General features: G+C 27.5%; 1 protein-coding gene across 3 annotated transcripts in view; it reads left to right on the plus strand.

Moving 5' to 3' along the window:
- Positions 1-11862, plus strand: part of LOC135923308 (uncharacterized) — a 42053-nt gene extending 30191 nt beyond the window's left edge. For 2 of the 3 annotated variants that reach the window (XM_065457985.1, XM_065457986.1), the window contains 8 exons: positions 1046-1169; positions 3404-3526; positions 3870-4013; positions 4279-4371; positions 8124-8364; positions 8485-8651; positions 10892-11032; positions 11237-11861. In XM_065457985.1, coding sequence (XP_065314057.1) covers positions 1046-1169; positions 3404-3526; positions 3870-4013; positions 4279-4371; positions 8124-8364; positions 8485-8651; positions 10892-11032; positions 11237-11596 — 1393 coding nt within the window. In that variant the 3' untranslated portion in view covers positions 11597-11861. Of the gene's footprint in view, positions 1-1045; positions 1170-3403; positions 3527-3869; positions 4014-4278; positions 4372-8123; positions 8365-8484; positions 8652-10891; positions 11033-11236 lie in introns of all 3 variants that reach the window. The other variant, XM_065457984.1, reaches the window with a different exon arrangement.
- The last annotated feature ends 856 nt before the right edge of the window (positions 11863-12718 follow it).

Genomic DNA, 12718 nt, shown 5'->3' on the forward strand with positions numbered 1-12718 from the left:
GTTTAGAAAATTATAACGGTTCAATCCGGTTTTATTGGTCAGTTCGAAACCCTGATTACTTGATATCATACCATTTTCACATCTCCATAAAGCCACCGATGAGACTTGATACTTTTCTATGGTATATCTTTATGAAATTTTAATTTAACATGTTTACAATCTATATTTTTACCCATTTGCGTCAAAAAACTTTAAAAATGATCACTTTTATATGGTACATTTTATTTAAAATTTTAATTTAACATGTTAAAAATACATATTTTGCCCATTAGCGTCAAAAAAATTTTATATTGTTTAAAAATACCGATTATGATAATTGTCATTTTTCCAAGGAACATCTTCATTGAATTTGTAATTTTACATCTTTATAAATATTATTTTTTGTGCAAAATTTCAAAAATGTTAAAAAATAACGAATATGACAATTGTCACATTATAATATTAAGAAATATCATAAAAAGTTTAATATTAATATTTATTTACAAAAATAATTTAAAAAAGATATATTTACAAAGAAGATTTAAAATTCTTATCAAATCAATATGTTCAAAAATCTTTTTGAACTTCAAAAAATATTTTTTGCTTAAAATTTTGGGCGTGAAAATCAGTAATAAATTGTAATAATAATTAATGTTAGGCAGTCTTACGGAACGCTGACGGACCATTAGCCGATGCAGAATTTTTGACTAATTAAGTTTTAGCCGATTTTAGGCTAAGCCTAATTAGACTTAGGCTTAGTTTTTAGGCTATTATGTAACACTAATTGCATACACTTTATTTTGATTTTAAAGTTACTATTTATTATTCTGTAGTTTTTAGTGAATCTTTAATTGAATGATATTTGATTAGCCTAAAAATAGGTCATTTTTTATACGTTGACCCTTGATATTTTCTAAAATACAAGAACTAGGATAATCCAAACACTTCTTTAGTTACATATACCTTAGTTTGTCAAAATTTTACCCAAATCTCAAAAGATTTGGAGTATGGCTATCGATTTGACATTGAATGCTCACAATTAAAATGAATTAACCAACAAACACAGACTAGATAACGAAAAGCGAAATATGGTAGATGCCGACCTCATAAAGCGCCAACTAGAGGAAAAATTGCAAGCTATAAATTCAGAAATTTATGTCAAGCTCAAAGCCAATTCCCGCGCATTCAAGGTTATTATAAAGAGAATAAATACTATATTTATTTTTATTGGCCAAAAATTAGATAAGTGACATTGATTTGTTCTATTTTATTTATTTTTGAAAAAAATTATTAATCTTTGAGAAATAAGCTGGAGTAGGTATTTGAACAAGTCAAGCACAATCGGTCAATTTACTGCTCAAAGTCAAAGGCAATTATATTTTTATATGACTATTTATTTTATTTGGTATATAATAAAAGTAAATAACTTTACATAATATGTTCATAAATGATTTGGCAAATAGTTTATGATATTTTGGTTGATCCATTCTAAAAATAATGTTTCGTTTGCTTTGGCAGAGTTTTTTTGGGATTCAATGGAGTTATCATCATTTTTAATTAATCATAAGTTCTACTTGATATTTCTATAGTTAAATCGATTTTGGCTTGGTATGTTTGGGTTGGGTCGGTAAAATACTTTTCTTCCTACAGGTCTCGTTGTAATCGAAAAAATTACTATTCGCAGGTATCTAGCAGGATTAGCATATTCGTTTAAACAGCCAGCGAATTTAGCCATAATTCCAAATATTTTTTTAATAAAATTTTATTTTTTAATTTATATTTTATTTGATAAAATGATTTTCTAAATAGCAGATTTTATATTTATTACATGAAAAAGAAATTGTAAGGATCACTTTATTTTATGAAAAATTTTGATATTTGAATTTATTTTAGAATAAATTAATTAAAGGATATCGCCATCATCGGCGATACTCCTAAATTTAGAATAAAATATCATCGTTTCTTTTATGGTTTTCTTAATTCTTTTTTTTTAAACCTTTATCAAATATGCACACATATTATTGTAAAAATCAATACATAAAATATCATCGTTTCTTTTATGGTTTTCTTAATTCTTTTTTTTTTAAACCTTTATCAAATATGCACACATATTATTGTAAAAATCAATACATAAAATAAATCTTATTCATATTTTTTTAGATTTTATATACTAATTTAAATTGTTAATTTTTGTTTTAAAATCAAGGTTCTGCACAAGTATAAATTTAATATCCTTCGTTTCTCCAATTCCGATGAATTTTTTTTTAGAAGTTTACTCGAAGTCTTTATTAAAATAGCGCAGTATATTGGGAATGTTTTGGTATTTCCATTATTTAAGTCATCCATTAATAAATAAAATAGATAATTTTTCTTCAAATCCTTTATTCATTTTCAGAATTAGATGGAGTAATAAGTGTGATTTATCATAATATTTCTTTTTAAAATGAATATATATTAAATATTTTATTATTTCTTTTCTAAAAATGAAGAGGAGAATAAAATAGCTCATAACAAGATGCCCTTTTAAATCTATGATAGCATTGTAAGCGTCTGATTATACGAATTGCATTTTATATTTTCAAATTTTATAATGAAATTTCTAGAAAGCCTACATTTATTTTATAAAAAATCTGTAGAAAATGCAAATTATTAGATAACAAGAGTAAAAATCGATGGTCTGACAACTCTGGTCTCTAGTGGGATGTTTAAAAATATTATCCCTTAAAAATAGTTGTATTTGAAGCACTTCTTCATTAGATTTGAACTAGTATAAATATCCTCATTTTTTGTTAATATCGTTTTTTAGGATAAGGGGTCAGAATCGATCAGATTTCTTTACTAAAGCCGGGGCACATAGTAAAACTATTTATTAGTCTTCATTTTATCAGAGTGCGTGAAAATACATTGATTTATTCAATTACAAATTCGAGTGGGAACATTGTGAGCCACTTTTTTTTCAACTATAAATTATTTTTTGAGCACTTTTTTAAAATATTTTTAAAATCTGATTTTATCAGAAATGTATTCTACCATTTTGGATAACTTACCCTATGAATTTTACCCAATTTTGTTATAAACATTTGAACTTAATATAATTTATATTCTTTCATAGATTTTTTATAAAATGACTCATAGTTATATGGAAAAATTGTATGAACATATTAGAATACATTTCTGGTAAAATCAGATTTTAAAACTTTTTAAAAAATAGCTCAAAAAATTATTTAAAGTTGAAAAAATAACACAATGTCTAATCTTCCCACTTACCTTTTAGGTCAATTGGCCAACTTGACATACCCTGGATATAGGTATTAATTATTTACATATATTTTTATATCACCGGAAGAAGTAGCTCTATAAACCCTCCCCCCCCAGTTTTTTTAATTATATAATTTAATAAAATTTTAAACAATGTGAATATTAGGCTAGCATAGATGAGAGGGACGTCATGGTTAAGCATTGCTTATCTATCTTGCAAACTACTATCTTATCTCTGGACCAGAAAATGGGCTTGGACCAAGCTAAATCGGGTTACGAAACTTTAAAAGTAATTTTGAAAAGAGAAATACATCATTCAATAATATTTTCTATAATGGTAATTTATTTAATTCAATACTAACTCAACATGGTCATTTTTTAACAGATCGCCTTGTCAAAGATTCTCAAAGTTCTTTTAATATCCTGCAGAAAATAGAGTTTATAAATGCATTCTTGTTTAAAATTCTTAATTGCTGGTGTTCTATCTTCAAATTTTTTTCTTTAGGATAATTTAGATGAATTTAAGCAAGAAAATCATATAAATTTAAAGACAAAAATATATTTATTAATTAAAACTATAATCTAAACCGTTGATTAGAATTATATATTTTATTTACTTTAATTTTTTAAAGTCCGAGGTTCAATCGCTGAAAGAGGAATGCGATAATATGATGTCTCATTTGGAAGAAAGTGTTCGACAGCTTACTCGTAGATTAGAAACTCAGAATTTCAAAAATGCCAATAATGTGTTAACACTGGATGCTACTTTGATGACAGTATATATTTTTTTAGTTAGTCAGCATATAACTTATTCTTTGGTTAAAGGCTTCTTTACCAAAATTACTTTTACCAGGGCCTGTATTGAATTTATTTATAAAAGAAAATACCATATTAAAGCGTCAGCATGTGCCATATTTAGGATTAAGTTCGTTTTATAAAAATATGGTATAAAATAATATGTTAAATTTTACGCTTACCCATTTATTTTAACTAGTTTAATATATGTAACTTGGCTTATAATTTTTATCAAAATCACAAAAGGAATTTGAGGATCTACCTAACGATATTGACAAGCTGGAGGAGAAGATATCTTCTATCAAGACAAGAGCTGAAATGTTGGTAGTTGGAGAAAATGTATATTTTTAAATAATATAAAACATTAAAAAACCTCTATCCGGAGTTTGAATTGTCACTATAATCAAAAGATTTATTAGACTAGTGTGGGTGATGATCCAATCTCGATTTTCTAAAATTAAAAATAAAAATGTGCCAGACTGATTTTTTCCAAAATATTTTAATCAGATTGGTATTTTGCAAATCAATCTTCAGTCTTGTCTTTTGATATCGTCACTAAAGATCTGGCCTGTCAGGTAGCAAAAAAATTTCTATCTGATTTATAAATAATAAGTTACCCTACCCATGATAAATGAACATTATTAAGGGTAAAAAAGACATTTTAGAAATTCCGGGCCGGCTTTTTTTTTGCAGAGTTAGCCCGGTTGGAATTTTTTTTGGCCTTGCATATATCTGGTCCTCACTATTAATATTGCACACAAATTGAACGTTTCAACGCAACCTTTCAAAACACAAAAATGGATTCGTTTAAATTGGGCACTTTTCCGTTTTGCATTTTAAATTATTTATTAAAAAACAAATATCTTGCCTTTTTTTAAACATTTTTAAATTTTGAAATGATAGAATGGACACAACATCTTCTAAAAATACGAATAATTATATTGAATGATACATTAATATTTTAGCCTATGAAATGATGATATTAAAAAAAAATTTGCTGAAATGATTGAACTAGACGAGATAATATGGAACCAAGAACATGCTGACCATAAAAAACATTCATTGTTATGGAGCATTATTCTGTTATTGGTTTCAGGTATAAATATATAAGAATATTAAATATTATCATTAAATTAGCTTAGCTCTGGAATTTTTTGGTTTTCAACGCTTTATATCTAAGGAAAAGATTAAAAAATTATAAAGATTTAGATAAGAGGAGGCCATCGGGTTCAGAAGGTGGCAAACATGAATACAAATATAGGAAATATATAAATTTTATGCAACTGTTGCTGATAGACCGACATCTGGCAATTTAGATGCTGTGTCTCAAACATGATAAAACCTAAAATGTCAAATATATTAACAGGTTAATAAATGTATTGGAAGAAAAGCCATCTGGGATGCAGTAAAACTTATTTTTATCTATAATTTATTTATATTTTAGAGATCTGCAAAAGTAGACCTGGCCCGCTTAATTTTTTTTATCGGGTTTGGGCCAGGTCAGGACTAATATTTTTTAAAAAATTCGGGCCGGCTCGGGTCAGACCTTGGAAAGTTTTTTAAATATATCTAAATTTATCAATTTTATATTGAATTTTTTATGTAAAATAAAAAGATTTTATTTTATTTATAGAAACTAGATACCATATATGTCTTTTATTTTGAGTAATTATAAAAATTAATTTCTATATTTAAATAAATTCGGGCCCAGTTGGGCAGGTAAATTTTTTAAAAAAAATTTAGGTTCGGGCCATGTTTGAAAAATTAGGCCCGATGCATATCACTACATTTTATCGATAACCTTGTAGAGGATGCAGAAACCTTAAGTTTAGACAACCAACTTATTTAAAAATTCGGTTTCAAAATTTCTACTTCAACTAAAGACAAATGATACTTTACCAAAACCTACAAATGAATTTGTATTAGATATATTTAATAGCTTTATATAAATTAGTTATTAATTTATATCAATGATGTTTTTGTATCTTAAAAGTGATATTTATATTCTTTATATTTACATGTGATATTTATGTAATTTATATTTACGGGTTATATTTTTATATAATATTATTTCAAATTCACATTAATTAAGGTAATTTATATTCCTTATATAAAATTTAATACAAGTTAAGGGATACTTCAATTAAATTTTTCTTAACATTCAAATAATTTATTTTTATCATGTAATAACATAATTATGTATGTATGATGAATGAATTAGGTACAAAAAAGAATTAAATATAAAATATTTTTATTAATAAATTTATTACAATATAAATAAACAAATTTAATCTTCATCTTTAATGACAATTTCCAGGTTGGCCAGTTTTCACTCTGATTTTCTTTTTCATTTTTGACGGTCCTGAGCATCAATAAGTTAATTTTTCTCATATCAGATGCAATCACCTTTATATACGTCTCTTGGACCTTCCTCAAGGTCTTGATCCTCCTACTTCCATTAAGGTGCATCTCTTTCCCCAGTCATCTTTTGTCATAAACCATCTTAGTCCATTTCTTCACATTACCACTCCAATCACTTCTATACCTATTTCTCATCGCAATTCCAGACTTCCTTTTTCCCGCTACATCTTTAATGCACCCATTTCTGGCATCTGGTGCTTTGGATTTTTCTAGAAAATCCTTTCCCACATAAACCACAATACCAGTTGCCGGATTTCTCGATCTTCGGACTATCTTTACCAATCATCACCTTTGTCTTTATTGCATTCATTTTACGCCCTTTGCTTCCATAGCCATCTTCCATCTACTATTTTATCTCTCAATTCTTCCTCACTATACAAGGTCATCTAAATATAATAGCTCCCAGGGAAGTTCTTCATACATCTCTAGCCACCACATTCATTACTAAAATAATAATGGACTCAGCATCAAGTCCTACCTTCACTTCAAAGCTTTCACTATTTCCATCATCCGTCCATACCGCAGTTTGTACTCCCACATATATTGTCACTGCCATAACCAACCATTCTGCCACACCTGATTTTCAGTCCCATCTAGTAACCTCAGGTGGCACACTGTTAAATGCCTTCTCCAAAAAAAACAAAGGCATAATAGAGTTTCTTTTCCTTTGAAAAATCTTCTATATTTGTCTCACTCACTACAAAAAATGCATCTGTCATGCCTTTCCCCGGTATAAAACCAAACTGGATTTAATCAATTTTTGTTTTTTGTTCCTTTAACCGCTTCTCTAACACCCTCTAAATTACTTTCTTTGCATGTTCCAAGAGTTTAATATCTCTATAAGACCCGCAATCTAAAGGATCACCTTTCCCCTTGTAAACTGGAATAATAATTTAAATTCCCTAAAAAAAAATTTAAGAATGTTTGATTTCTTTGATGAAGAATTATTTTCTCTGTTAGGCAACAATGGTTGTGTTGTAAGAAGGTTTACCATTGTTGTATCTGTATAATTTTGGTTATTACATAATTTTAATAATATTATAAATACATAAGATGTTTAATAATATAATTATATATTTCAATTTAAATATTTGTAGCATGTATCATTATATTATGTAAGATACATATTGTTTTTATGACTATTTCTATACTAGCTAGAAGCTCAAATTTTTTAATAATTTCCCCAAAACTCCTCTCTACACTAACCTCATGTTGAATTCCCCTTTAGATTAATTTTAGTGTAGGGTTTCATCAGATAATTTGATAAAAGAAATGCATCATTCCCAACCATTACAAATGGCATGGCTAGTAATTTTTGGATGTATATCATCTCAGATTAATCCGAGAATATATGAATAGTTTTATCTTCTTGTTAATTATAAAATTTGGAATTAATAAAGTTTTCTTTTAATATATTGTCTTACACCTCTTCCTTCCTTTATTTCTGTTAAGTAAATATAGGGCAAGTATTTTTTTGTATTAAATTTAAATGTTTCATATTGAAAAAATCAAAATTAACGCTTCAATTTAAACAAACTGCGTTTACGTTTTTTTATTATTTTGAAACGCTGCGTTAAAAGTTCAATTTGTGCGCAAAGTTGAGCTATGAGTTTTTTTTTAATATGTTCGAAAAGAAGACATTTTTAAATCGCTTTTCATAATTTAATTAGGTTGTAGAAGAATACCATTCTCGTCAACTTAAAATAGATTCATTACAACAGACCCTTTCTACCTACAATGCTCAATCCTACACCCTTGCCAACAAGAAAATAGCCCCCTTACACAAGGAATGGATACGCGAATTGACGCTATTGGTGAAGAAGATAGATGAAAAATTTTCACAATTTTTTGAAAGGATTTCTTGTGTGGGCAAGGTTGAACTGATTGGGCAGGAGGAGGCAAAAATAAAAGGTTCCTTTTTAATTTAAAATATTGAATACATAATATTTCTTATCTAATTCGATCATAACTTTTTGAAATGATGGAATTTACCCCTAAAAATTTTAATTTTGCTTTTTAAAAAAAAATAAGGGCAAGATGAGGCCAAGTCTTCGTTACCTGAATACGACATGTTTAAATACGGTCTCGATATCAAGGTCCAGTTTAGACAGGAAGACACCCAAAAGAGGCTCAATCATAAGCACCAATCTGGTGGAGAACGTAGCGTTTCTACTATATTCTTCTTGTTATCTTTGCAAGTAATTTTTATTTCGAATGTTCACTTAAACATTTTATTTATATTTATGATACATACTATTTTAATAAATATCTATTTTATCTTTTAAATTTTATAAATCATCGCGTTAACCTCCCCTTCCCTCCTCCTTGCTTCATAAAGAGTAATTAATAAATTAAGATAAATTTTTAAATTATATTCTGCAAAAAATTAATATAATTTGGTATCGATCGTGGGGTATCTAATATTTAAAAGTACCCGATGGATGTGTATCGTTATGGTTGCGTCTCTGATATTGAACTTTGTCAGGATTATGACACACTCTCAAATTTTGAAATATGACCTCTACTTCGTTTTCCTTTTATAGAGATGCATTTTATGAAGACTTTACTGCATGACATTTATATATATCAGAGACCTGCAGAGGTACCATTTGCACGGCCCGGCCCGGTTTTAAATTTTTTAGGCCCGGCCTGGCCCGGATATTTTAAAAAAAAAATTTTACGGCTCGGCCCGGATTTAAAAATTTAAGCGGCTCGGAATTTTTCAAAATGACCTGGTATATACAAAAATTCACCTATGAGGTATTTTACCATATTTTTCAGCCAGTATTATCGCTTATTATTTAAAAAATGCATGTAAAAAGCTAATATTTTGAGAATATTATATTGAATTTATAAAAATTATAAAACAGTTATTTATAAAAATGGATATTTTGAGCATACTATATTTTATATTGCATTTATAAAAATAAAACTAATATTCATAAAAATGGTAATAATATTTGTCATATACTATATTTTATATTACATTTAAAAAAAATAAAACTAATATTTAATTTATAAAAATGGAAAATATTTTGAGAATATAATATATTGTATTTAATTTACTATTTAATTTATAAAATAAAAATAAATCGCTATTTAAAAAAATGCATGTATAATAAATAGTATTTTGAAAATATAATCTAATTGCACAATATTAATATAATTTATTTTATAAGATAAATTTTTAACAAAAGAAGATAATTGTATTATATAATATTGTAAAAAAAAATAATGAAAAATGTTGGATTAAAAACTTTCATGACTCAAGGTAAATATAATAAATGCAATAAATATTTGACAGTTTGCAAAGTAAAAAACCAGCATGATTGACGAAACCCTATACTCAAGAAAGATATTAAAAATTCACAAATTATCATGAAGAAAGAGAAGCATATCTACCTTTTCAGGTTGAAGATTACTTCTTCTTTCTTCAAGAATTCTCCCAGTAGTGGAAAAATTCCGCTCACAGCTTGCACTTAAAGCAGGAATTGCCAATTTTGCTAAAATTGGAAATTCGCTTTGATGAGCCGCCCACCACTTTAACAAATTATCCACCTTAAATGTTTTATCTATTATTTATGTAATTATAATATTCATCATCGGGTATTGACATATTACCAGAATTACCATCCCCCCCCCATTTGTCATAAAACGATTCAGTTTGATTAACAACAGTCGTAATTTGACTGGTCGATGGTATTTCATTTACTTCCTGAGCCTCTTGTAATTTAATATAATCTTTTATATAGTTTTCCGTCATTTTGCGATCTGTCCCTGACTACATACGTAATTGCTTGAATTTGGGACAGAGAAAAAGAGAAATAAAATGATACTTGTGTAAAACAAATTTTTCAATTAAAAAATGCTTTATATTAAGTAAAATCAATTACAAACTTTAAGAAGTGATAATCCTTTATTTGATTGTTTTGGTAAAATATATTCTAAAAATTTAGATATGAATTATAAAAAAATATATTAATAATACTTCAATATTGGGGCTTATTTAAGATATTCCTTTATTTGATTGTTTTGGTAAAATATGTTGTAAAAATTTAGATATGAATTATAAAAAAATATATTAATACTTTGAATAAATTTGCAGGAAATTAATAATTAGATCGATCTGTGGGTTGTTAGGTAGTGTTAACCATCACCCAATATTATATTAATCATAACTATAATATAATATAATCTTATAACCATTAACTCATAATGTAAAAATTTTTATAAAAAATATTAAGGCCCGACCCGGCCCGGGTTTAACAATCTTAAGCCCGGCCCGGATATATTTAAAAGAAAAAATTTTAGGCCCGGCCCGGATATGTTTAAAAAAAATTTTTTTAGGGCCGGCCCGGGTATATTTAAAATACGGGCCGGGTTTAGGGCCGGGCCTGCAGGTTTCTGATATATATAAACAAACTTTCCTAAATTATAGGAATTGACATGTTGCCCTTTCAGAATGGTCGACGAAATAAATCAAGGAATGGATCAATTAAATGAATCCAAAGTCTTAGAGCTTATAGTCGAATTGTCGTCAAAGCCCAACGTTCCTCAATACTTCCTTTTGACCCCTAAAGTTTGATTTCCTTTTATTTTAATACACATTTATTTCTGAAGATGAATTTTTTGGGGAGAAAGTTATGTCAAATTGTGCAAATTATAAAATGGGGGGAAAAAATAAAATCTTAATAAATTCCATACTGAGAGCATTTAAGAGTCGAAAAAAGTAAGGAATTGGCAAAACTGCAGCATATTAATCAATTATCACTGTATTATTTAGCTCTTACCAAACGCCAAATTCGGTGGCTTCACCAAATTTTTGGTTCTCATTCGAACCAATTTACCAGAGGAGGCTGACGAATATGATAACCATATAGCAGGAAGTAGCAACGATAATGCTCTTATGGATATACAACTCAACGGTGAATCATCACCCCATCATATTCGAAACCGCCGTCGAAACGGTTTGATCAATCTTAATCTTTCAAATATGTTCAGAGTTCCTAATCCGACTAAAATAGAACACGATTGTTGTAGCGTGGTGACTGATACACTGTCTACTTCTTCTCGAACTAATCCTCTTCCAATTGTTAAACCTGAGTTCTTCAGCCCAACAAGAAAAAAAAATCGTATTCGATAGATGAACTTAGTAGAAATGAAAGAAATAGACCTTTTGCCAAAAATTATAATATGATTTTTTTTGAAATTATAGAATAATTCGTATATTTATGAAAATCCTATTATAACTAATGATAAATTATATATAAATTCATTTAATGTAACTATGGAAAAAATTATATGTAATACTAGAGCCTTGTATTGCACGTATTTTAATGGCTCATCCGAATTTATTTTCTCTGCCAGGGTTAGACTCGAAGATCTGTTAATCAAAGGCTCTTTAACGTAAAAATAAAATTAGATAAAGGTCAGGGAATATTGTTAAAAAATTTTAAGATTATGAAAAATTTTCTTACTGCAATTATATAAGTTTGAAATGAATTTTGCTTGCAGCACAGAAATAGATCTTTTAGCTCAGATTAAATTTCGTGTAGCCACCCTATAACCTAAATTTTTGAAGATTTCAGATGTCAAAATTGGGAAAATATCTGATTTTATATTTATCCGTCGTTATTTAAATAATGATTTGCCTAAATACAAATATCTATTCTAGTGTTATTTAAAACAGATTCTTTTTAAACAATATAGACTAGAGGGCTAGATACAAAATATTTATTATGAAAAAGTTAATTTCTTCTTCACAATGAGCTATAAAGATGAAGTGATAGCAAAGAAAATGATGATATCATATAGATCTGAGTTCTATTACAGGAAATCGGCGTATGACATTAGTAGATATGAAGCAATTGCATGACTACACCTTTTGATGTTTTGAAAATGGGTTATTTGTATTTCATAAAATTTGGTCGTTGTTTAACAAGTCGTTCGACTGAGAATCCCTAGTTTCCCACCCAACTAAAGGGAATCATAAATTATTACACCAAATACTGTTAAAACTTTAGAGGATTTATCCGATTTTTTATACCTAAAACTTGCCTACAAACATACGAAAATAATTTATTATTTGTACAAATCGAATAATTTCTTATTACCATTCTTTCTTACGAATAATAAATTTATAGATATGAAGAAATAAATAAAAAGCTCTGCTAGCAACATTTTAAATACTTTTAGTTAAAATAATTATGAATATTTATAAATTAGAATAGTAATAGGACTAATTTGAATAATAAAAAATAGTTTT

Source organism: Gordionus sp. m RMFG-2023, chromosome 2 (assembly GCF_954871325.1).
Source record: "Gordionus sp. m RMFG-2023 chromosome 2, tfGorSpeb1-WG-v2, whole genome shotgun sequence".
In the NCBI taxonomy this organism is placed as follows: domain Eukaryota; kingdom Metazoa; phylum Nematomorpha; class Gordioida; order Chordodea; family Parachordodidae; genus Gordionus; species Gordionus sp. m RMFG-2023.